The following is a 26599-nucleotide window of genomic DNA, read 5'->3' as shown; positions in this document are numbered from 1 at the left end:
TTCATACAAAGCATTCAAAAAATCCCTACAGAAGTGTTGTGCAGGTGCACGAGGAGGACCAAGAAATGCAGTAGGTAACAGAGGATGCTGCCATTAGGCATGGGATCTACAGTATGGACTCTGGATGGACATACACATCCTCATTTGGGAGAGAGGCTGAGATTTTTAAATAATCTGATTTTTAGGCAATCTGATGCTGTTTGCTTCTGCTGCCTTTGGTGTGCTTTTAGTCATGACCTCTCATACTCTAAACGAAGGTCATGGAAAGCCTTTTCCCTGATGGGGAGCAGGCAGAGAGGTGCCCTCAGTGCTATGCTGAGCTGGACAACTGCTTGTGCCCAGGTTTCCAGTGGATGCGACCAGGGCTGGTTAGATCAGAATCTCACCCCTTTCTTGGTCCCTGCACAGTCAGAAAGCCAAAGACTTTCCGACTGATGTTCTAATAGGAGTGCATGCTTGTAAAGCAGGAATTGTGTCTTAGCTTGTTAGTGAAGTTAATAAAAACCAAGTACTTTTTAAATCCTTCACTTGCCTGGATGTAGCTTGTGGCTCAGCCTGGCTGTCACCTCCACCCCTGCTCTGATCAGCCTTTGCTTTTCCAGGTTAAATCCCTCTCTTCTGGATGGCCAGTCTCCCGTGCTGAGCACACCCCAGCCCAGCAGCAGAGTGCTGTCTCGCTCCACTCCCAGTACACCAGGCTCTGCCTTCTCTCCACTCTTCTCCAGGCCACAACTAAATCCAGCTGATGTTTTCTGCCCTTCCCCAGACCCATCAGCCCATTTCAGGCTGCCAAAAGCAGTGATAGGACTTTGGCATTGTTGATGTGGCAGTAGCCATGCGGTGCTGCCGGCATGGAGGTGCCATATGGCCATGAGAGAGGCTGGGTTGAGCCACACAGAGAGTTGGCCCAGCCCCGGCACGTGCTGTGGGAAGGACATGTGACTGATGAAATCCTGCAGCCATGCTTCCCAAAAATAGCCTGCTGGCCCCCAGCAATTGAGAGCCAGAGGGACTTCATTGCACACGGTGCAGTCTGGGGCATCGTTCCCTCTCAGATGATTCAGTTCCCCGTGACACCGCGGGCTCCAGGTACCAATTAACACTTAGCAATATGGCATTTTTAGATGCCACCACGACCTCTCTTCTCTCCTTCCCTCCAATGCTGATCTCTGGGAGGCCGGTGAGCCCGGTGAGGCCCATGGAACCCCACAACAGCCAGGCTCGAGCACGTCCCTACACCCCAGCACATCTCTGGGACGATGCTTCACCCCAGCCGCTCCCACAGGGCTCCTCAATGGATCCAGACCAACCCAACCGGCCAGGCAGGAGCGGGATTTCCTGCTGCCAACATAGCTCTGTGGCTCGGGTGATGGAAGGGGAGCCAGGAGGGTGGCGGAGGTCACTTGCTGACGGCCTGGTGACAGTGTGGTCCACTCCTACTCCTGAAAATTCATGGACCTGAGATGGCAAAGGACTTGTGGAAGTGTAAATCCTTGCCCTCCTCCTTGGCCTGTGTGAAGTCATGTGCTCTCTCCCCAGGGTGCACATGCTCTTTCTCACCTGCCTGACTGCAAAACAAGAGGAAAACAAGGGTATGCCCCAAACACAGTGTGCTCGGCCCTGACTCCAGGTCTGCAAGGATGGACATCAGGGTAAGGGCTAGGCTGGTGCATTCGTTGCCTGCTCTCTGCCTTTGATTTGCTTTGGAAAAAAAAAAATTAGTTGCTTTTGGAGACTGAACCCAGACAGGGCTTTCTGGGGGGCACTGCTCAATAGAGGAGGAGTAGTTTGACATTAAACCGCTTGTGCTTCATGCTGAGGAGCCCCTTTGGAGTTCGGGGCTGTGCCTGCAGTGCTGGCCCCATCGCCCCCAGGGCTGGGTTCAGCATAGGCTGTCACCCTGGGTTCCCCAGCACGGACAAACCCTCAGGCAGTGGCGGGAGGTGAGACGGGGTGACAACAGGCCTGGCTGTGCCTCTGTGTCCCGGGTGCGGGCGCAGCCGGACCCTCCCACCTCCCCGGCTACACCGACACCGCCAGTGATACCCGGGGGCGCGGGGCCACCTCCGCCGGCGCCCCTTTCCAGTGGGTCGCTCCGGGCTGCGGGGCTGCAGGACATCCCGGGGCTGCTGCGGGGCGACCCTCTGCTCCCCCCGCGCCGGTCCCAGCCCGGCCCGGCCCCGCGGCCGCCCCCCCGCGCCGGGCGCGGCGCAGCCGGCGGCGCTCGCACTCCGCAGGCGCGGCCGGGCCGGGCCGCCCCGCCGGGGCGCGGGGGGGGCGGGACGGCGGCGGCCCGTGGGGCGACACAGCGGCGGCAGCGCTGGGACCGCGGCGGCCGCCGGGCTCGCCGGCACACGGGCGGGCGGACAGACGGACGGACAGACGGACGGGGAGGCGACGGGGCGATGGGCAAGCGCGGCCGGCCGCGGAGGGAGCCGCGGGGCGAGGGGGCGGCCGGCGGGGCCCGGTGCCCCCTCGGGGACATCTGCAACACGAGCCCCGCGGCGGGCATGGACACCTTCCTCTACAACGTGCAGGTGCTGCTGGAGGCCGCCAGCTACCTGGAGCGGATCGAGAAGGAGAATAAAAGTAAGTGCGGGCTGGCGGCCGTGGCCGCGGCGCGGGAGAGGGGGAGGCAATCAAGGGGGAGGAAAAATAATAACCCAAACTTTGGGCTGGCTGCAGGGGCCGGGAGCGCAGTGACAAAGGGCCGGCCTGCACCCCCCCGCGGCAGAGACGTGCGTGCGACCCCCCCCCGTCACTGGGGACACGGGGCCCGGGGGAAAGTTTGGGATGGAGAGCGGAGCGGGACGGCACGGGGACGGGGGGGCGCATCGCCGCTTCTCGGGGAGAGCGGGCTCGGCGGGGGCACCGAGAGGGACCGGGGGGGCGACGGCCCCCGCGCGGACACGGGGCCGGTGGCGGAGCCGGAGCGGCGGGGGAGGAGGCGATGACACGTCCCCGCTCCCCCCGCCGGGGCATGGGCAGAGTCACGTAGGCAAGTGGCAGCGCTCGCCAGGTAGCCGGCGGGGAGGGGAGGGCAGGGCACAGCAGTGCAGGGCAGGGCGAGCGCCCGCTGCGGGGTGCTGGCCAGCGGCGCCGCTAGCCTCCCGCTCCGCGGGCGCGGAGTGGGGGTGCGCGTAGCCTGCGGCTTTTCCCCCGCGGAGCGGGCTCCCCGAGCGGGGCCGCGGGCTGCTGGGAGCGGCGGCACCGCGGGCAACAAGGGCATTATGAACAAAGGGGCGGCCGTGTCCCGTGGCGGAGCGGGGCGCGGGCGCGGAGCCCGGCGGAGCGCTCAGTCCGCACTCCCCGCACACCCGCGGCGCCCGCCCCGCCCCCGCGGGTGGACACATGGCTCGCACATGGAGCCAGCGCGCCGCGCTCATTGGCCGCCGCCGCCCCGGGGGCGGGGCCGCGCGGCCCGCTCGGCCAATGAGCGGCGCCGGGGTCCCCCGTGTGACGTCACGCGTTGCCGAGCGGAGCGGGGCCGTGCGGGGGGGGCGCGGGGCCGGTGCGGGGGGGCTCGGCCCGAGGGCTCCGGGGATCTGCGGGCCAGGGGGTGCTACATGCGGAATCTGCCGGGAACCCTGGGCTCCGCTCCGCCACTGCCGGCCTGCCCTTGTTTTCATCGGGATTCTCTGTTATTCTTTGTTTTAGGCTTTATCTTGATAATTTTTTTAATTTTCTAGTTTTTTTTTTAATTCAGTTTTTTTTACTCTTTGATTTTTCCTCTTTCCTCCCCGGTTTTCTGTTTTTAGGTTTCTTGGGCGTTTTTTCCCCCCCGTTTTTTCTCCTCTTCGTGGAGCGTGTGCTGCGTTTTCTTTTCCGTTTAAGTTTACAAAGGGATCAGCGAGTCCCTCACCGCGCGTCTCCATCGCTCCATCACACTCCCCTCCTCCTCTCATCCCCTATGGCAGCTATAGGTCCCGTGCAGGTGACGATATAGGGTGCCCTTGTTCTGCGGGAGCAGCTGCGTGCACGCAGGCTTCCAGGGAAAGGGATTCCACTGCGGAGAAGCTGTTCTGCCGCTAAAACTGCAGCCGAAAGCCCTTGTTCTTTGCTCGCCCGGAACAAATCCAGGCTGCTTTTCTGTTTTTGAAAGTTGAATTATTATCAGGGTAGGATTTTTTTTCTCGTGTGCTCATTGTTGTTTCGTAATGAATCTGCAAAGCCAAGTGTCTGAGGAGCTGAGCTGCACCGCGGCCAGCGGCTGCGAGCAGGGAAATGACAGGAGACACCAGCCAGAATTGGGTTTGCCTGTGAAAACTCGATTTCCACTCCTGGTTTGGAAATCGAGTGTGAGACCACTGGTTTGGGTTTGTTGTTTTTCTCGTGTTGTGACAAAATCATGGGGGTTTTTTCAGGGGAGGGGAGGATAGAATTTTTCTTGCTATTGAGATGGGTAGTATCTGATCTTTTATATGTTCCATTTAAAAATGCATCATATTATGCAGTTCCTTGTTTGGAACTGGAAAATGAGCAGGACAGAAGGATACAGCATTTTTTATTGCCAGATTTTGAAAAGAGGTGTTTGCATCCAAACAACTCCATTCCTGAGCACTTGTTTTCATCCTTTCATTAGTAATCATCATGGTCATAATACTGAAAATCATCATTTTTGTTAGGCAATTCTGCAAAACCTTTCAATATTTTAATTTGCAATTAGGACATTTTAGGTTGAAAAGTCCCATTTAACCGAAGGTTCAGCTATCGAACGTGCTGTTCAGAACGTGATCGTCATAAACCAGGCAGCTTTTACGTGTTGCTCCCAAACAAAGAAAAATGCTGCTGGGATTGGAAAACAATCTCTGAGCGTTACTGGCCCTGTCTAAACTAAGGAACAGCTGCAGAAACGGGAGGGTTGTATCCTAACGTATATACATCGCCTTGCTGGGAGGAGATTTGCATGCGGAGCTCAGGTTATTGCACCAAGAGAATGCTGTGCCCTTTCATCTGCCAGCGCAGGAGTGATTGCTCAGTGCAGCCCGTTCTGGCAGCCTGGCAGAGACCTTGGCAATGGCTGGTCACTCCTCACTACAGCCTCTGACCTAGCAATTAGCAATAACAGGGGAGACTGGCTCAAAAAAGTTTGGTGATGGAGACTGCCAAATTCGGCTGCTGTCAGACTTGGTGCTCACCTGCTTCCTGCGGGATGCCCAGGTCATTTGACCACGGTGTTACGCAGGGCTGTAATGAGCTATTTTGGTGTTACTCCCATCAGGAAGGTGGCTGAGTCACAGCCCTGTTGTGCCAGGTGCTGTACACACAGGGGAGTGACAGTGCCCTGCCCCAAGGAAATGCAGTCTTAAAAAAATAGAGGTGACAGGTAGATGTTTGTCTCCTCCTGGACAGGATGGGTGACAGGAACAGAGCTGGGTAAAGCAGCAGGCTGCTGGCTGGGATCAGCATCACAGATGCATGGAAGCTGAAGGGCTTCAGCAGCCAAAGGAAGGAACTTAAGGAAGGGTTGTTATGACTGGTTGAGCTCAAGTGGTTTTCCATGTAGTTTTACAGTTTCTGATAAACCACACTTCGTGTCCTCATTTGTTCTTCCAGGCCTTTGCTGGCTGTGCCAGGTTATTCACCTTTTCAAGACACTGTCCCCAGCAAGAGTGGATACTCTTTCGTAGAGGGGTCCCCTGAGAGAAGGACACAACCTCATCTCTTGTGGATCCAAACTCTTGTATATCCCAGAGCGTGCATGTCACACCTTCTGGTGGTAGAGGAGCTTTTCAGCCCTTTTCAGGCCCCAGAGCCACACCAGTTTCCCACCCCTGCTTGCAGGTCAGTAGTGCAAGGCGGCCAGCGGAGATTTTCATGTCTAGGGCAAGACTTTCAGATAAGGCAGGAATTTCCTGCCAGCTTGATGCCCAGGGAGAAATAAGGAGATGATTATGGTTTTTTTTTTTACATTTGTAGGTTCCACGTCCCATCATCCTGGTGGTGAATAGTAGCAGAGGGGCTATGGGTTGTCTGGATGGTGTGGAAACAGAACCGCCAGGCAGAGAGCCATGGAGCAGGGTGGGATGTACTGTCAGGGCTATGGCAGGGAAGGCTGTGCTTCAGGAGTGGCCTTTCAGCACCAGCAGTGAAACCACCCTTGTGGTATTTGCTTACCTTTTTAAAAAATTGGAATAAAAATTACTTGTATTACAGTATGGTGACAGGGACGATTAGAGTATCAGACTCCTTGGAAAAAATGGAGTATTTTAGCTACTGAAATATAACTGAATTATTTTTCCACTTGAACCTCTGGAAATAAGTAACAGTGCTGCCAGCCTGCTTGCTGCAGTTCTCATGGCAAGACCACAAAACCCAATCCCAACACACCTTGCCAGCTGACATGTATGGGTTTCCAAATGACCTGTTTCTAGAAATTTAAGTTTGGTATCTAAGGAATAGAAACGTCACATGAAAAAAATTCCAGTGGCTGTTTTCAGAAATGGAAGTTGTGCTCAGGGCAGCTCTGTTGGTGTATCTGTAACCTCTGCAAATGCTACTTCATGAATAAGCATGGCTGGAAATGTAGCAGCTGAAATGCTGGAGTTTGGAAGATGTTTTTAGAGGGATCTGGAGTAAACTCAGCTGAAGTTTAGTACGTGCCAAGCCAGCCCTTTGTGTGTGTAGACTCACGTTTTTGTCAATAGGAGTTGCGTAAACATGTGATGAATCCTTGGGATGTGATGACTTATCTGTAATAGACATGGTGTGTAATACATACTGATCTCACTACAGATACAGACCTGTGTTGCCATATCCTCTTCCAAAAGCATGAAGGCAATCAACTCACTGTAACAGGGGTGACAAGTTCACAAGTCTAATAGAGATGTGCATGCATGGGACAATAGACTTTGGCCCCTTGCAGGAGACAGCTAGGTCTGCTTCAAGTGCTGGCTATGTTTATTGATCTTCTGACCAGGAATAACAAATGGGTGACCTTAGATTTGTCTTTTGCTCCTGAATAATTTTCTCTAAAGGAGAGGAAAACTGAACCTCGAAGGTGAGTCAACGGTATCTTCATCATGTGGCTTCTTCCATTGTTTATGTGCTGTTTAGGGTCATTTTTTGACAAGCCAAAGAAATATCAGAAACCTCTAATTAGTGGAGGGCAGAAGAAGCTGAGACTGCCTTTGGTCTATGTGCAGCGCTCCCATTGAATTAATGAGAGCTGAACACGTGGCTCAAGGTCAGTGTAGATGGTCTTGGATCTCACAGTGATGTGATATATGGAGCAGTACAGGGCCCCTTTATTTATATATTTTTCATCCGGCTCACAATAAACCCCTTTCATTCCTCCTAGTTCATGACCTGGCCACGGTGATTCATGTTTTAGCCACTTCCAGGTTGGGTTATTTTGACTCAGGCTGTTTGGACCTCAGCTTAAAATTCAGAAGGAAGCCACAGCAGGAGAAATGATAGGGCAGAGGTAAAACCATGGGACTGTGCCAGAAGTGCTGCTGAGAGCTGATCATATCCCATGTCGGCAGAGCATCCTGAGAGCCAGCAGAGAAGCACCTTCTGCCACTGGCTGAAGAACCCTACCTTCTTATTTAGCTAAAAGACCCCATCCTGTGTAGGATATATTTTTTTCCTTATGGGAGGTCCCCTTAATTTTGCAGCTGGATCAGTTAATGACTGAATCAAGTCACAGAGTGAGTCACTGACTCAGTATAAATTGGGGCACAGCACAGGTCCGAAAACAGCCACACGTCTCCTGGAGAGAAGGAGCAAGTAGCCCAAGAGCCAGTAGACCTCTGGCTTTTACTTTATTGATTGGCAGAGCTTAATGTTTGAATCTGAGTGAGAAATACAGTGTGCACTTTATTCCTGTCCAAACTCTTGGATATCCAGGTGGTTTGGTTCTGAGCAATGTCTATCCTCACTGGTGGATGGGTTCCAGATACCAGTGGGAGTGCTGAAAGGGATTATCTGATGCCTTGTGAAAGAAGGAAGCTCCAAGATGAGAAATGAGGCCACATCCTATAGGCAGTGTGGGGCCATTAGTGAAGGTATTGCAAGCCTTGGAAGGGTGTTGAGGAGGTGGGACTTGGGATGTCTCCAGTCCACTGCTGCAAGTCCTCTGATGCTGAGCCATTATAGTCATAAGAATAGAGACCTGGTTGTTAACACTATGTGCTGATAGGTGGGATATTCAGATGTTGTTCCCCTCACTTGAGAAGCAGGAGTTTATGGATCTGCTGTCCTCGGAAATTTGAGGAATCAGTGAATCTTTGCACTGCTTTGAGAGCACCAGAAAATGGATTCTACTGGTGATTTCTGTTCATGCCTTGATTGCAAGATTGTTAGGTTTCAAGGCTTTGAAAACAATATTAAGGGCTTGCAGGGTTTTCGTGAAGGTGGATAAAGGAAGCTCTTGTGACTGTTGCCATCTTTATGTTCTTCTCAGAGGGTGCAAAGAGATGGGGATAGGAGGGGTTTAGGAAAAGCCAACGGAGGGATGGAAAACAAGGCAGTTCAGCCAAAGGGATTGCCCTTATTGAAAATAACTTCCAAAGCAAAGCATTGTGTTATTTCTAAGCTTTGTGTTCAAAGCAGAGGGTTGGGCATCTTGATTCATGAGACGTGTTCCTGTTCTACCTCTGGCTTAGGGTGTGTCTTCATATGAGCAATTATGCTGCTTATACCTCAGTTTCCCTTCCTGCAGAGTGGAAAGAAAATAGCTAAAATCATTTCAGTTTTGAGAAGCCTAAAACATTACTTTCTGGAAAGCTCTTAGAAAATTTCCCTGATGGAAGATGTTAGTTTAATGCAAGTGATGATGATGTTGGTAAAAAACAGATCACATCTGTTTTACTTGATGAAAATAGTACAGCAGCATTTCAGATGTAAATATTAATTGATTTCTGCACTGCAGATTTCTTCTTGGATATTTAAATTATTGCTAAGGAGGAGGGAAAGGCTATCAGGGAGATTAACAAATCCATTATTAAGGCTGGAAATGGAGGGTTGCCGAAGTGCCATTTAATAAAATGTAAAAAGCCCCTTTCTAAAGGGCGAAGCAGCAAAACACACAATGAAAGTGAATCACAGCTGCCAGAAGGGATGCCAAGCAGCAAGCACTTATAATCAGAAAACTGTACTTACAGATCATTCAGAGCCACTAAATTAAATGATCTCATTCTCCCCTAAAATACTCTTCCCTTAGCTCCTCCCCCTTGTTGCCTGTGGATTGCTCCACCACATTTAAAATCTGACTTTGGGGGCTTTTTGGTCAGCAGTTGAATAGCATTGGGCCTCTTCGTGCTATTCACTTTCCACCCACTTTTGTTTCTGTCACATACAGCTCTGGCATTTTGCAGGCTGACCTGCCCACACGAGCACTTGGGATGGCAACTGAAAGATGTTGCAGATCTGCTGTGGCTGCACGGCTGGCTTGCCTCCTCTTTGGGGCTCTTTCTTTGGGAAGACGTCTCACAGTTTATTCTCAAATTTGTCTTCGTTTCATACATTTTTTTTTTCTAATTGGACATTGTTTGCTTCAGTAACAAAGACTTGGAAGCTGAGCTGAAGTGTAAATGCAAGAGCTGATCCTACATCATTTCACACAGAACTGATCCTACCGTTGCTTCATTTCAGAGCTGTTTTAATTCGCCGTGTGTATCAGGGTCCCCCTCCTTCACACTGTTATTTTGTTTATAGAACTTCATGAGGCTGACACTTGGATATGCTTCTAACCTACCCCTACGTTTTCCACCCGTGGCTTTCCCTACGTAATCCCTAGAGTGGCACTACATATCTCCAAATGTGCCATCAGAAAAGCTAGTGGCAGTAGATGCTGACAGCAGCCTGTTTTGCAGTGATTGTGGGGCTTCATTGTGAGTTTGGGGGTTTGAGTTGTGGGGTTTGGTTTTTTTTTAATGTTTAGCATTGCTAATCCTGAGAGGCAAATGACTCTGTGGTTTTGAAAGCAGGTTAGAGGCAGCACAGCTAGAGCCCAGAAATTCACTGTTGCAGAGAGGTCTGTGCACCTGTGTCCTTTTCGCTAGTCCAAGATCATATAAGTAGTCCGAAAGACTGCTTAAATTTGGAATTTTCCATGTACTTTTAACAGTCTGCTCTATGGGCAGTTTCCAGTGTAGAAACAAGAGATGGGGAGAGAGAGTACTTCCTTCCCCGAGTTCTTCCTCAGACAAAAGCCAGTCTTTACACGTGCTGTGGTCTGGCTGGGTGTAGGTACGTGAGTGGAGGCTGGGGCTGGGAGTCCAAATGAGGTCTGGGGCTGGCTTTCCCACAGAGCAGAAGACAGAGGTATGTCCCTGGAGGTGTCCCAGCTTCCTTTATTCCTCAACTATCCCATCTTAAGAGAAACAAAACAAACCAACCCCTAGAGATTCAGAGATGAAAAGGTCTGTGTAAGAACTGAATAGTGGTATTATTTTTACCTCCATCAGCTGCAAGCCTGCAGTTTTCTAAGGAAACCTCAGAAATGGTGAATCAGCGAAATGTGTTTAAAGAAAAGTTAGCTACCCTGAATCCACTTTTTTCAGGCCTTCTCAAGTTGAATGCTGCCAACTTTTGCAACTTCATCATGAGTCTCCTGATAGTTTGTGCTCTGCCTAAAGCCCTTGCACAGATCATTAATTGACAATCTCTGGTTTTCTGGGGTTTTTTTCAAGGTACTTCTCCATCTCCCATTCTGATGAGGAATACTTGCAAATGTAATCAGTCATGGCCTAAAGGTTCAGGCCCATGAAAATGATCCCAGTTAAAACTGCAAAACAGTCTTTGGAGGGTTTCTAAGTCGGGATCAGTTTGAGACTCGGATTTTTACTATGAATGTTCTGATTCTAATTTTGAATGTTCTCTGATCATGTCCTTTTTGAGATACCTTTTAGAGACTGGTATCATACAATTAAATGTTAACAGCTTTTTAAGCTGCATTACAGCTAATGTTGAAGTTGGTAAAATTCAGTCCCAGAATTGATCTGAGGATTTGTTCCTGTATGAAAATCGGGATGTAAATACATTATTAAAATGCTGAAAAGAGTGATCATATTGGCAGGTGTAAGTGTGACAGAATTCATTACAATGTTGAGATGGTCACTGTTGTTAATGGGCTGCTTCAAGTAGAGTGAGTTGCCGCCTGTGGTATCGCTTGTCTGTGCTCTCAAAGGGCTGTGTTCACACTTAAAAATGGGTCTTGCTCCTCAGCCTCCCATCAGAAACACTGTTTCAGCCACTCTAGGTGGGAATTCCCTGAGCCTAGCACCTTGTCTTTAGTTACATCTCCACAGGTAAGATGTGGAAAGCTCCCACCCTGTGGAACATGCAGTTTTATCTGTTGTAGCCTCTCTGCTTCATCCTTGCCATAGGCAGTTCCACGTGTGGAAAGCCTGGGTGTTTGTACGGAGAGGGATGAAGTGGCTGCCGAAGTCGTGCACTCTAGGCAACTGCTGCCTTGCCCCCAGTGTGTTGGTGGAGTGTGAAACTCTGGCCTGCAGGCTGCTGTGGTTTGCCAGCGGCTCCTGCCCACTGATGGCTTCTGCAGCTGGTGGTGGCCCAGGAGGAAGCCACCATTTACAGCTGAGCATACAGGCTAAGAGCCACACTGGGAACTGCAAGTTGGCTGTGAGGAGGGGAGGGAAGACAGGGCAAACCACCACCTCCTCAGCGCCTGGGTGGGCATGGAGACATCACCTGGAGTGCTGTGTCCAGTTCTGGGCTCTTCAGTACAAGAGACGTGGAGCTCCTGGAGCAGCTTCAGCAAAGGGCTACGAAGTTGATCAAGGGCCTGGAGCATCTCTCTTATGAGGCAAGGCTAAGGGAGCTGGGCCTGTTCAGCCTTGAGAAGAGATGATTGAAATGGGACCTCATCCATGTATATAAGGGAGAATGTGAAGAGAATGGAGCTGAACTCTTCTCAGTGGTGCTGAGCAATAGGACAAGAGGCAATGGGCAGAAACTGACGCACAGGAAGTTCCATCTGAATATGAGGAAGAACTTCTTTACTGTGCGTGTGACTGTGCACCGGAACAGGTTGCCCAGAGAGGTGGTGGAGTCTCCCACACTGGAGATATTTCAGAACCATATGGACACAATCCTGTGCCACGTGCTGTAGGATAACCCTGCTTGAGCAGGGAGGTTGGACCAGATGCCCCACCAGGTTGGCCTCTTCCAACCTGACCCATTCTGTGACTCTCTGACCTCAGACCACCACCACCACCACCTCGGGGTCTGGGTGGGCGCGGAGCCCTCACCTGAGGCGTGAGGGCACACAGCCATCACCCCGGGAGGTTCACGTGCGAGTCGATGCCCCCACACGCTCCGCCGGTCCCTGGGTGTTCCCGGGAACTGCATTTCCCAGCCCGCCCCGCTCCGCCCCGCCCGCCGTGAGCGCCGGGCAGAGGTAAACAAAGTGCTGCGCGGCGGCGGGCGGGGCGGCGGCCGGAGGGGCCGGTCCCGCCGCGGGGCTGCCTGGCTGGAGCGGCCCGGGGGGTGGGATCCCGGCGGGGCCCGGGCTGGGGGTGAATCCGGGCTGGCGGCGGGGGCAGAGCCCGGGGCGGGCGGTGGGCACGGGGCAGGGGCAGGGATAGCGCTCGCCGCGCTGCCGCCCCCGGCGGGAGCATCCCGGAGCGGGTCCTTCCTCCGGCATTTCCTCGCGTGTTCCCCTTGCCACCCCTCGCCCTCCCAGGAGAGCCGCCCCCCCGGGACGGTGTGACGAGGCCCGGGCACTGGGCAGAGACGGCGATCCCCGGCGCCTCCCCGCCGCAGCCGCCCCCGTCTCCATCGGGGGAGCCGGGAGCGTGGGGGCGGAGGGCGGCCCGGGGCGGCGGAGCCCCCCGGCCATGGAGCAGGTCCAGATGATCAACATCCAGCGGCTGCTGGAGGCGGCCGAGTATCTGGAGCGAAGGGAGAGAGGTAATGGGGAGAGAATGGGTGCTGGGTGACAGCGCTCCGTGAGGGGAATAGGGTTGGGGTCGGATCCCCACGGAGGGGGGAGAGTGACCCCGGAATAGGGATCGGAGCGAGTGTTTTGCTGGCGGAATGGTGCTAAATCCCCAGCAGGGAAGGGCTGGATGAGGGATAAGATTGACGGGTCCTCTTGGAGGTGGTGGATGAGGTGGAATGTTTTTGCAGAGTGGGGGAGATTGAGGTGGATGCGATTTCTGGAAAGAAAAGGGGAGATTGGTGTGAAAGTTTTCCACTGGGCAGGAAGAATGGTGGTGGGTGGCTCTGGCTCAGCAGAGATGTCGATGGCACAGTGAAATATACCTGGTTTGCTCGGTTCAGATAGCTTGGGCAGGAGGAAGGAGATAAGGCACTCTCTGGACTGTCATGGGTTTTTTTTTTTATGTTTTCAGTGCTTGAGTGGTGGTGTCTTTTCTCCAGGTTTGGCAGAGACTTTATATTCCCCTTCCCCCTTTTCTCCACCTCCCGGTCCACTTCCCTGTGATTTCAGTCATTTCTCTGAGCTGTTGTGGTTAAGGTCCTCCCCAGCTAGGCCAAGGGGTTAGTGCTGAGTCCTGCCTGCTGACTTCTTTTTTTTTTTCCTTTCTTTCTTTTTTTTTTTTTTTTTAAATGCCCTGCCTGTTGATTCTCTTACAGAGTGCGAACATGGCTATGCCTCGACCTTCCCCTCAGTTCCAAGCCCTGGACTGCAAGACCCAAAGCCCACGCGGAGGCTGAGCCGGGCAAGGAAGCACAGCGGCAGTGGCGGCATCGCAAGTCTTGCCAACAGGTATGAGGTGGGCAGGGCAGCACGGGGGGCAGGGCTGGCGGGGAGGGGGAAGCTGGAGAAGAAAGCTGGAGGCAGTGGAGAGAAACTTACTCTCTGGGGAAAATGAGAAGAATCTGAACACAGGGGAATTCAGAGCTGGGACACACAAGTGCAGCATCCATTCTGGATCCACGGTGCTGAGAGCAGAGGGGACACAGGGGAACTGTGTCTGAAGTGACACAGCCAGCTGATGCTGTGCCAAGGCTCAGGTGCTGCAGAGGGAAGGGGGGATAAGGGGATCTGTCCATAGGGTTTTGGGAGGAGGAAAGCAATAGCTATTCCTATTATATACAGCTGATATCTTTCCAACAAAGTCACTGCTTTTAAGGGATGATGTGTGTGCAGCCTGGGTGCTTTGGGATTGTAATGACAGGCATGATTCGAAGCTAGGAAATGTTTTGAAATGGATCCACTACAACAAATGGGAGAGAGGGAGATGACTGGCTGCTATGTACAACATGGTAAAAATTCGGTTCAGGAAAATGAAGCTGTCTTTCAGTCTGCCTTACAGGGCAGTGGGATTTCCCAGTTTTTGATAGCTTGGTAATTGTAGAACTCTGTTTTTTAAATCTAGAAGAGACAACAGGATTAAGATGACCACTTGGTGCTTTGGTTGGAACTGCCTCTTCCCTCTCATTCTTGTTCTTTTTATTTTTGTTTACTCCCTTCTCTAGAATTGTTTAGACCTTGTTGAGACCGTCTGGGATAGAGAAACTTTAGAAACATAAAGTATGCTTTTGAAAAGGCATTTGCAAGCTTGCTTTTACTGCAGCAAGGCCCGTGCAATCTATAAAATGGTGGCAGGTGGCTCAGGTGATTAAAGCTTTCTTAAGGCCATTGGGAAGGACCCATAAAGGCCTAAGGGAAAGGTGCCTTTGCTTGCAGAGATTCTGCTTCGACAGCATTTGATAATAAAGGTTGTTTGAAGTGATGTTAGGACACCTTGCTGTGGGGAAGTTTTCTTCATCAGGATCAGCATATCTTGAGCTCTTTGTATGCTGAATGTTTGTATTTGCTTCCCTACTTCATCCAACCTCTCCTGGTTTCAAGGTAGTTGTAGCCCTTTACTGTTTATCATGAACCAAAGTCCCCAATCCTGTGACTTTGTGTTGGAAAATGATGGCAAATGCTGAATTGAGGTCTGTATTTTTCCCTCTAGGTTTCCCACATACTATTTTTCCATCCCACACCTCTTTGTCTCAGAGGCCTTTGTCATGGCAACCTGCCCTTCTCCAGAGGAGGACTGGAAGCACATCCCCCTCAGGAACTCCTTAGCACTGAATCCAGCAGCCTGTAGGCTGGAGAGGGATGCAGAATACTCCCTGTCCCTGGGGCCGGGGTGCTCAGCGGGCCTTGCCAGCACAGAGCCCCAGGCACAGCTCTCCCGGGGCAGCTCTATGCTGACACCAGCCCATGGGGCCCTCGAGCCTGACGGGCTGAATGTGTTGATGTGGGGGGAAAGGCAACAGAGAAGCAGAAAAGACACTTTCTAGTCTTATTTCACACCTTCTTTATACAAGCAATACTGAGACCAAATTGAATCTTTGGAGTGAGTGCGTTAACCAGCACCTCCTGTGCTGGTTTCAGCCTCAGGGAGTGACCAGCATCAAGTCTGCTCGAGGTAGAGACCAGAATGGGTCTTTTGGGGAGCTCAGACCTTACATGCACAGTTGGAAATAGAAGTTTCTTATAGCACAAGTCGTAGCAGCTTGCATGTGCTGTAGGAGATGGCAGGCCTTCCAGATGGCTGAAGTGCTGGAAAGTGACAACTGTGAAGTTTAGGGTGCCTCCAAATTCACTGCAGTGTCTTTTGTATGATACTGAGTATAGCATCAGCCTTGTTTAAGGAAGGCTCTGTATCATCCCTTCCTGTTAAAATCAAAGGAGCAATTCAGTAAGTTCTGCCTGGTTGAGTTGAGATGGACTTTGAATTAAATATCAAGTCCTTGATGAGGAACAAAACTTACATTTCATGCATGGACAAGAGATTTTCTTGGATTGCTTTTGTCTCAAAATGTTTAATTAGTGTAGAGAAATTATGCATTTAGATCTCATGCAGATCTTGTCATTTAACAGCCTCCTGTAAAAATGTTTCTCAAGCAAGCTTGGCAAAGCACTGTTGGTATCTTTTTTTTTTCTTTATTTATACATTTTACAAATTGACATGTGTACATTGTTGCTGGTCTTTATTGAACCAAATAATCCATGATTTTGTGGTGCAGGGTATTTACAGAGCCTAGATGCTCTTTTGATTCATAGTTTAAATCCAAGTATTTCCCTTTATCATTTGCAGCCCAGACATGACAGCCATTTTCTCCCAACAGGGTCTGTGCTGTCATGGCACAAACACCCAGAAAGTTCTGAGGAACGGGCAGCCCAGCTCTGGATGGCAGTGGTGGAGCAAATCTTATTCTTACAGAACTATGATGGTCTCCCAGTCCCAGCAAAATAGTTCTTTTCTACCCCAAACAAGGGTGTGCAAATAAGAGGGAAAACATTGCTTCGTGATTTCTAATTCACATGCTGCATTTTTAAAGAAGGATGTTGTGGCTCAGGTTCTCTTTTCCTTTGCTTTTCTCAGTTGTACAACCAACTGCATGGAGATTGCTGCAAAGGAGTTCCCCTCTGCAATTCTTGTTACCTACATGTATGTGCAGTGTTTTGCATTGGCATTTGAAAGCCCTAGTGTTGCATACTGTGACTTAAACCCTGAATATATTTAAAAATACAGATTTGCTTTGGTCGGGGAAATTTAGGTATGGAAAATTACACACCTTTGGAAAATATGTGGAGAATCAGAGTCATTGTGACTTGGCATTCATAATAACAAGGGAAAGTTTTCTTTAAAAAAACCCCTGCTTAACACATAGCTAAAAGCAAAAAACCAAACAAATCAATTAGCCAACCCGTATTAAATTAGAATTTAATTTAGCCTCTATTTTAATTTGCTCTTGACAAAAGTATCTTCTGGTTTTTGGAATGGGATGAAAAATAAGCCGAGATTTGTTACAGCATGTAGTATCACTTACTTAATGTCAGTTTCTTCTGAAGATGTTTCTGAGACTGAAGCTGAATTCTTAAAACTTGCTAGAGAAGTTAAGTATGCTGGGAGTACCGTTCTGTGGGTACATTAACTTGAATTCAATGTCACTGGAAACTACTCTAATAGACCCAATTATTTGAAAAGGTCATTATAGTTAGTTAGGATTAGCCTGGTTTGATATTTATACATTTTGGAAAATAATTGAAAGGACTTTTTAATCAGTTTAAATCATTGTATCAGCAGGATATAAAATAAACAGCAGGGATGCTAAATGATTTTTTTTCCCCAAAAATACCATCAGTTTAATGAAGTTAAGATTTATAATGAAATCTGAAATAACGTTACAATATTAAGTCGTCATTTGTGTTTTGTTTTTATTTAGGCTCTCAGGCATGTAGAAAAGCCTGTTATTTTTTGGTCTGATCCTGGGGAAATGCCAAGCACCCTCCCAGCAGCACTAGGAGTCCTCAGCTCTCCCAGGAGGCCCATGTTGTTAAGAGCACTCAAAGAATCTATTGCTCAGTTCCATGGAGGAGGGTTTGATCTCTGTCCAGTTTCTTTTTTCTTTCATTTTCCTCTCTTCCCATTATCCTCCCTTGTGTCTGAGGCCACTTCCCAAGGGCCTTCCAGACATCTACAGTCTGGTAGCAGGTTGCCTGCAGAGCTTGGAGTCAGCAGCTGTAATGAGTATGGTGAGGCATTTTGGACATGGTGTCTTGAAAATCTGGGTGCCTGGGTTGCTTTGCTCTTCTGAGTATTCTGCTGATGCAGCTCCTCATGTTCTCTGTCATTGCACTCTCCTCTGCCCCCTTTGAAACTTCTGTATGCTTCTAAATCTCATCACTTGCTTTTGTGCTGAACCTTCTGTGTTGCCCTCCACTCTCACATCCTTTGAAACTGTCTTTTGAGGGCAGATATGGGGGCTGCACCATTGAAACCCTCAGGTATTCTTGTCTTTAACCTTAATTTGCTCGGAGTGTCCCTGAGCAAGGAGTGGGGGGCAGGTGGGTGGGTGTGCATTAGGTACCTCGTGTGCCTTAGGCAGTGGCTTCATGCAGCACAGGTTCACAAACTGAAGCACAGGTTCACAGAAGCTGAAAGGATGTGGCATGTGTAGCTGCAAGTCAGCCTTGGCTGTCTGGTGCACTAGAAAGCCTGATTTACCACAACAGCAGTGCTGTGCAGCTGTACCTCACTGTGCAGGGGAGGAGTAGGGGGGTTGGTGAACACTGTACAGTTTTAATATATTATATTTCTTCTGTCAAAGGAGGTTCCCTCCCTCCTCCCCCCCCCCCTCATTGTGCTGCTGACTGAGTACCTGGCAATTTTCAGTCCTTCCTACAGCCTCTGGAGTTAGGACAGTACTGTAATTATGATTTTATTGAGGGAGAGGGTGTGCAGGTGGCTGAGTGGTTTGCCTGTCTTGTGTAAGAAATTCCAGAAAGAGCAAAATGCAGTGTCAGCTTGTCTTGGTCTACTTTCCTGCACAAAGCCTCTACCCCTTTCTTCACGTCCCAGAGAACTGGTCTCTGAGACTTTTTGTTGACAGCTGTCCTGCTTCCTAGGCTCTATCAGTTGTTACTTGTTTCTGGATAATACTTTGTTTATTTGCTTGTGAGTTGTTTGGTTTTGGGGATTTTTTTTTCATCATCTCACACTGGATCACACCTTACTCCACAGCTAGTGGGAGCTAAGTTTGACTGGCTGTGTGTAGGTGGGTTAGAATCTGGCCCTTGTGTAATATGGTGGGGAGAGAGGCTGCTTTCTGCCTCAAGCCTTGTAGTGCCAGGGAGCTCTATTCATGGCTCAGGACTCGGCTTTGCTTCATAGAGTACAAATCCACATGTGTAAAACAGAGAATGGATGAGATTTGCTGTACTGTGTTTTGAGTTAGACCTCACTTTGATAATGTACAAACAGTGTAATCACTATCTGGAATCTTCATGCTGCCGTTGAAATTTTCTCTAGAAATACTTGGAACCAGGGTCTTTCTTCTCTTGTAGAGAGGATACATGAACATGCTAGTTAATTTTTTAGGAAAAGAAAACTGAACAAGGCTGAGCTGTTAAGGATTGTTTCTCTGTTAGAGGTGTTGAGGGAGACTGGCCAACAATATTGAGTATAGTTAGGTGTGTGCATGACTTCTTTTTGGGAAAGCATAATGACAGTTTAAGTGTTAGACTGGGAAACTGGATTGCTGGTATGTGCACGAGAGGCAGATCACCCCATGTTCAAATCCCACCATCTTGGCAGGTTCGTACTGGCATACAGGTGGTCAGAGCAGGCTGGCAGGTGTGATTGTTCTTGGATAACTCTGTTTGGCTTCAGCACATCCAATCTGCCCATTAGTTGTAATTTGCCCCAGTGCAATCTGCAGGTGTAGACAAGCAAGTCCTGGTGATGCTGGGGTTTCTGAACCTGCTGGCACTACATTGTGCCTGTCCTCGTCTCTACTGTTCTACATCAGAAGCCGAGGTCCTGCCGCAATTTGGGAAATAAAAAAAATACCCCATGAAGGTGAGCTTTTGTATGCAGTGTCTTCTCAGTGATGCTTGGCTTTGCAGTACAACTGGCAGGTTATCAGGGAAAACACAGAAAGTGAGGGTGAACCCTGCAAATGTCATGAGAAGCATAAACCCCACTCCCTGGTGAGGAATGAGGCCTCCAAAAGTGCTAGAGCTGATGTAGCAGTTTCCATCAGGGAACCCACTGTGTTCCTCTTTGTCACTGTTTATTTTATAGCCCTCCAAGGGAGATGATCCTGCAGAGCTGCAGTTCCTGTTTTCCTTTGTGTATTAGTAATATAACCATGCACTGGGAGATCTGTGTGGCAGGGAGTCTATGCTAAACCTATGATTCTGAGCTGAATTTATACTTTGATACCTTTAGTAGGTGTAGAATGTAATTTGTGATCTTTTTAGACTACTCAAGTTGTGCAAAGAGGCCTTTGTGTAAACTAGAAGTAGGCCCAGCTGTTGGTGTTACCTGCAGCTCAGCTGTAATACACTGCTACAGCAGCTGTCTGCCGTGAAGTGCCGCTGTCTGTGGCTGAACAGTCATGGTCCCTTTGTCCTCCCAGATTTGGGGGAATCCTTACAGGAGTGTGCTGTTTTGCAGCAGTGGGGTTAGTCAGGGCTCATGCTGTTGGTGTTGCAGCACTGTGCCCAGGTGGAGCTCTGCTGCAGCTGCCGTGGGCTGATTTGCATCACTGATCACAGCACTCTTGAGATGACAAGAAACTTCAGATTTCAGCTCATAAAGTCTTTTGAAATGTGAGGGTTGTTAGCCCCAGCTCCTAGAGAAATTTGGTGTCCTGGCGTGGTGGGGAGGATATTTGGGCCAAACCTCGTCATCTGTTCCTCTCATTTTCTCTTCTCATTATATTTAGTGTACCAGCAATTCTCTGGTTTAAGTAGTATTCCTGTCAGATGTTTTGGGGTTTTCCCCTCTTGCCACATTTATACCCTTTTTATATCTTCTCTGTGTAATGCCTCATCCATAACACATGCAGGGGTTTATCCTTCATGGTTTTGTTTAACCTGACCTGGTCCTTTGCTTGGTAGTGAATTGGTTGTCACCTGTAGTGTTGTTTCCATCTGCTCCCCTGTTTGTAGGTAAGACTGACTTTCCTTTCTCACTGCTGATTGAGCTTTCAAATCCGTTTCTCTTTCTGACCCAAACAGACCGGTCAATGTCCTGCTACTGAGTTAATTGTCTTGCTTGTTGGAGTTCCTGCTGTTCATCATCTCCTGATCCCCCCTGACAAACTTCTGCCCAAATTCAAAGACTGACTTCTATTTGTTCTCCTCTCAAGTGTGTTGGCTTCTATTCCCTACCTCCTTTGAACCAACAAAGATAGGATTTGTTTTTGTTGACTTATTTTGGGCTCTCTTGATCAGAGGTTGTGGTTCTCTGGGGCTGTGCACTTGGCTGGCCTTTGCCTGGATCTCTTCTCTATGAGACACTGCCTTGTTGATCAGCTCAGAGGGAACAGGCCTGCTTTTTCCATCCTGCTGGATATATTCCCATCTCTCTTTTCTATGCTCCCTACTGTACTTTCATTCTTTTCATTCTGTGATATAGAAGTGATTTCACTTCAGTTCTGTTGCTTTATGAATCCAGTTTGAAGTAGCCTAGATGATTTCCAACATTGTCTTAATTACTTGTTTATGCTTTGCTGCTTGCTCTGTGACGAGCAGGCATGTGGACTGAGAGCAGTTCTTTTGCCTCAGTTTTGATTAAAGTTCCTCTGCATAAAATAGTTGATTGTTTTCTGAAGGCTTTTCATTTATCTCCTTCCATCTGTTACACCATCAGTAAGGGAGAAGTTATGGGAAGGGACAAATGACATTAGGATTGCTGTTGAGACTATTACTCCAGTGGTCATTGTCCAGGTGCTTGGGCAGCTGTAAGGAATGTGTTGGCATGGTAAGGTAACGTGGCACCAGTTCTAGTTTGCCTCTAACAGGCTACAAACTGCAGCAGTTCATGAACTGCTTCACAAGTAGTTTGGCCATCTGGGAACTGTGGGAAGTAGCCACCTCACTGCCTTCATATTAGTTGCTGCTGCTTGTGAGCCAGAACTGTAAGAGCAGGAGAAATTGGAACTCTTCCATTTTCCTCAGCCTTCCTTTCTCATGGATCTCCCAGGTACTGGATGAGCATATCTCTGTTGACAGAACATAACCCCAGACATCAGGACATTTGAGTTCTCTTCCTGCTTTTCTTACAGTCTGTGTAAATCTTTGTGCCTCAGTTTCCCTAGTACAATGTGTAGCTAACAGTAATGTTAATGTATTTTTCTGTTTTCCAGTGTGTTTCCCCTGCCTTCATCTCCAGACACAGTGTTGCAGCAGTGTAGCTGTAACATGAGAGATAACTAATAAGTCTAAATAGAAGTGAAGAAAGTCTGGCCTGGCCCACAGCCATACAAATGCCATCAGTTTCTTTTCAAACAAAGTGTGTTTCAGTCAGGTGGCGTTTACACAAAAAGCCTCATTTTCCCCAGTGCATCTGAAGGCAGTTTCTTTAGGGCAGAAGATGTGTATTGCAGAGAAGTACATGCTCCCCAAACAGACTGCTGCACTGCAGAGGACATTGCTAAGGCTATTTCTGGAAATGACCATCTTCCTCAAAAGGGTAATGTTATGTGTGGGAAGAAGCGTGGTACAGGGCAAAGGGCTGGCATGCTGGGTCCTTGGATTGTTTCCTGAGTCTGCTGCTGTAAGGCTGCAAGATCTGGGCATGTCAGATGACCTACATGGGTCCTACCATCTGTACATTATATGGTTCCCACCATCTGTACATTGGGGTAGTGTGCACACTTTTCTAATCCTGTTTTCAGGAAGCAGAATAGATATTTTGGAGTTTGTGACTGTTTGAAAGAAGATGAGGCTTAGGATCCTAAGTTTTCCAGGTAGAGTTGAAAGTTGCATCCTGTGTCTTTATTCTCTTTCTGTGAACCACTGTGATCTCTGCCATGCAGGTGCCAGCAGCTTTGACACTGGTTCTGGTGTGGCCATGGCAGAGACCGAGTCCCTGACCATGCAGTGAGACTCAGAGCCTGCTGGAAGTCAGTGGGACAGGGACCACATGGAGCTTTCTGCAGTGTTAGACCTTACCCTGCTTTTTAATACACTTGAATAATGGACAGCAAAAATTTTGTTAGCAGAGATATTAAGGTGTTGGCAGAGGATGGATGAAGCAAGTGCTTCATCCTATGTCAGGAACTCATTTTGCTTTGAATAATCTGTTTATGATGATTGTGTAGGGAGATTGTCCTTCCCACTTGGGAGAGACCTGGGGGACAATGCATACCTGACATTAGTGTGAGGAAGTGTCTGTATTTTGCTGCCCTCGTTCTGTGTCATGCTCTTCCTTGTTCATGGGGAAGCTTGGAGGTGCCATGGTGAAGCCTTCTGATATTTCTCCTCACTAGGTCATGAAATACATGGTTTTGTCAATGTATTAAAAAAAAAAAAGGTCAAGAATCTGTCTACAAGAAGCTCAAACTCCCTTGCATCATGAGTTACAGACAGGACACATGCCTTGATTAAGGCAAAGAATATGCCTTAATCTCCTGACCTGTGAGAATCTACCTGAATTTGTCCAAGTTCTAAATTGTTGTAGAAGATGTTGTCTGCTGCATGTCCAAGGGAGGAGGACTCCTGAAGTGGTTAAGGTACCTCCCCAAGTGAACACACATCAGGCTTTGTGTCTGATCTGTGTGCACAAGCCCCTTCTGATATGGCTAAGTGTGGGCTGGGAAGGGAAGGAAGTGGTTTCTGTAGGACATTTGCTCACTTGTGGCAAAGTTAGAAGGCAGAATGGAGCAGTGAATAGCACACTGGAGAACTCACTTCACTCTTGTCTGCTCTCAGCAACCCAGTGTACATTCAGCAAGTCCCTTTCAGCCCAGCTTGTTACAGGAGACAGTCTATTCCTCATACAGTGATTTTTTTTCCAAGATACGAACCTGGGATGTGAGCTGTGGAAGTGCTGATGATGCATAACCACAAGAGGCATCAGCAGGAGTTGTGCTAAGAACATCTAAAGTGGCCCAGAAAACCAGGCCCTTGGGGGTCTTCATGGAGGTACTTGGAGGGACAAGAAGTTGCAACTCTGATTTCCCTGTTTCTTAGCTTCCAGTTTGGAAAGGGAGGATGTTTGACAATAAACGTGCTTGTGAACTGCCCAGCCGCTGCTCTTGGTGAGCCTGTCGAAAAGCCTGTGAGGAAACCACCAGTTCTGTATTCAGAGCAGGGCTTGGCTTGAGGCCACATGTTGAACAATGAGGAGAAAACAAAATATTGAATAGCTGCTTGTTCAGCAAACCCAGTTCCTCTTGGCCGTGCAGGGCCCTGCATGAGGGCAGTTTTCCCTTAGCACTTAGGGCTGGGACCAGCCTCTGCATGTAGGGCCTCAGGTGGCACAGGAGAAGGCCCACACCAGAACAGTTGCTCCCAGCCTGCACAGTGGAGAGGGAAGCGAGCTGGGGACTTACTTACTTGCCCCAGACTGCAGCACTGGATGCAAACAACATTCTTGCTGTTATGTGTTATGTGGAAAACCCTTCTCCTGCAGAGTGCCACCTTATGCTGCTTTATCGGGTGTTGGTCTGGTTTGGAGCAGCTCAGCTCTGGAACTGGGATAGGCTCTGGTGCTCAGCAAGGAGGAGCTGTCTTCCTGCTCTTTTCTCCCTTGTGCTGGAAAAGCAGCACATGCACCAGCAGAACAGCATGCTTCCCCAGCTGAGGATTTTTGTCTGATATGTCTCTTGGTTCAGTTTTATCAGTAAACTAATACTGCTTTGCTTTTGGCTCCCATTTTAGATTTTCTCTGGCACCTTGTACAGTGGTGTCTGAGAATAGGGTTGGCCCACTTGGCTGACAGTGGGCAAGACATGAGGGCTGTTTTGGGTTTGGATTGTTGTTGGTTGTAGGCTTTTTTCTCACTTTCCTACTTGTACTATACAATGATTATGTTACTTTTTGGGTTTTTGACCCAAGAATCAGATGGCACAAGTGTCCTTTTTAGCTGTCTCTGGGTTGCCTGAGAACAACCACCCACCAATGCTAGCCTTATCCTGGGCTTGAGAGAACCTGAGTTAAGTACCCTGCTCTGCCACAGGCTTCTTGTGTGACCTTGTGAAAATCGTTTAGGATTTTTGTGTGTTGATGTTGTCCCCCCTGCATAGAAACTGTTACAGAAAAGTTAATATCCGAAATGTTGCAAGCAGAAATAGTGATTAGGAAGACCAGGTACTAAACTGAGAGGGGCTGTGTAAAGAAATTACTTTGAAGACATTTACTTCTTGAAGGGAAGTGTGCAGCGTACTTTTTAAAGTTGTTGTGACTGAGTGTTGCAGGAAACTTTCACAATACTCTGTAGAAATCCACAGGTAGGTGACTTTCTGCAGTTGTGAACCACGTGGAAGAGCTCTTCCGCCCTCTGAGCTGAAAACAGACTGTGGGGCCATTTCTCCTTTTCCAAAGATGAACAAACACGAACAGATGCCAGTGGCTGCGTCTCCTTCTCTGTTGGAGACAGAGAATGTGAACTTTGGAAAGGGTCTGGCTTGATCCTGGAAAAACAGCTTTGATCAGATCCTTAGGAGGAATCTGATACCACGTCCATCCAAGAGCGACAGAAAAACTAACCAGAGTTTGGGGCCAGGTTAATCTGGTGCAATGGCATTGACGTCAGCGAGAAGGGGAAACAGTCTGTTCCGTCTCCTCACTTCAGATCCTCATGGAGAGGAATTCATTCTGGACCTCAAGGTCAGACATTGTAGGGGATCATGAGATAGTAATGGCTTAAGATAACTTTTGTCTCTGGTATTGCTTGGAAGGAAATGTTTTGTTAGATTTGATGGTATGAAAAGCTGAGGTGATGTTCTTGTTAGACTTGAGGCTGCTACTCGCAAAGGGCATAAGGAAGGCAGCAGAAGGACTCCTGCTCCGGCTGTGCCATCTTCTGTTCAGCTGCATCCTGCTCCTCATGGCAGGATTGAGTACCATAAGTTGCTATGTTCCCAAGGCTTCCCTGCAGCTCTCTGAGGACCAGGACCAGACTCCTGGGCCTTTCAAAGGTGAGGTGGGTTCACAGTTCCCTTAGAAACTCAGCCCTTGAGCATCTCTATCTGGGCAGGAGGATTTAACTCTTGTGCAGGCATTGTTTGTCTTGCCATTAGGCTGGAAGCCTCACATGATGCTGGTGGAGCTTCTTTGTGGACTTCCCAGACTGACTTCTGCATTGGTTTCATAGTCTCTTTATGGTGTTGGTCCACTTGAAACCGTGGCAAAACACTGGGGTTCTTCAAGCCAGTAAGTTCTGTTTTGTGGACACAAGTGGATTTAAAATTTAAAAAAACTGTTGATCACCCTTCTTTTTCATTTGTTTTGTTTTGTCATTTGGCTGTTTCCAAAAGGAGCCATTTCTGAGGAAGAACTTGCATAAAAGAGAGCAGTAATACGGTTCACTGGTTCCAGAAGGGTTGGTTGTTCTTGCCTTGGGCAACGGAAGAAGGCGTTTCCTGCAGGGGAATTTAGTGGCCCAGTGAATGGGTGTCAGCAAAGCCATGAGGCGGGAAAGGTCTGTAAAATGAAGAATGAAGTTGTATGTGGTGTGATGATGCACAAGCAGGAGAAGTAGCTGAACCTGAGTGAAGTAAGACAGAAAGCCAGGTCTGCAGATGGATGTTCTTGTTGTTTTTCTAAACATGATTTGGGTAATTGTGCCTTAATTTACACAAGCTGGTGGAATATTGCTTTCCTGATTAAATTCTTGATAAAGCAGAGTGGGATGAGTGAATTTGGAGGAGAAGCACTGGCGTTGTGTTGGCATTAAGGACATGTATTGGAAGAGGCCCCTTGTGGCCAGCAGCACTTCATGAGATACCAGTGTATCTGTTGTGATGGAGATGTAGGTCTTGGAGTCCTGGACTCCTCTGGAGCCAGGAGCTGGTGCCAGATCCAGGCCAGAAGGTGACCAGGTTCAAGAGGGATGACAGGATCATTGGGTCTAAATGCCGTCTGTGTACCACATAGGACAAAGGCTCTCAATTGCTGTGTAGTTACCTCACTGAGAAGACAAACCAAAATGCAGGTATTCTGCAAATGCATACATTGGGATATTTATCAATAATAAATAAGTAAACCAGAAAGGTCAGCTATGTTTAATGTCATGTGGCAGCTTTGTGATTTTAATTACAGTAAAAACCTCAGTGACAAATTAATTCAGTGCTCTTTAGAGCTTGTTCCTCCCTGATGCACTTTGTTTTGTTGGCTTACCTGTGCTTGGGGAAAGTTTGGCCTCCC

The 26599-nt window shown here is 48.8% G+C and overlaps 1 protein-coding gene across 2 annotated transcripts in view; it reads left to right on the top strand.

Moving 5' to 3' along the window:
• The first annotated feature begins 2314 nt into the window (after nucleotides 1-2314).
• Nucleotides 2315-26599, top strand: part of MXI1 (MAX interactor 1, dimerization protein) — a 56819-nt gene continuing 32534 nt past the window's right edge. Inside the window, exons 1-2 of one of the 2 annotated variants that reach the window (XM_032694410.1) lie at nucleotides 2315-2589; nucleotides 13567-13699. In XM_032694410.1, the coding sequence (XP_032550301.1) occupies nucleotides 2406-2589; nucleotides 13567-13699 (317 nt within the window). In that variant the 5' untranslated portion in view covers nucleotides 2315-2405. Of the gene's footprint in view, nucleotides 2590-12513; nucleotides 12880-13566; nucleotides 13700-26599 lie in introns of those variants that run through there. The other variant, XM_032694411.1, reaches the window with a different exon arrangement.

The sequence above is a fragment of the Chiroxiphia lanceolata genome, chromosome 8 (assembly GCF_009829145.1).
Source record: "Chiroxiphia lanceolata isolate bChiLan1 chromosome 8, bChiLan1.pri, whole genome shotgun sequence".
NCBI classification, from domain to species: Eukaryota; Metazoa; Chordata; class Aves; order Passeriformes; family Pipridae; genus Chiroxiphia; species Chiroxiphia lanceolata.
This window is presented reverse-complemented; position numbering and strand designations above follow the sequence as displayed.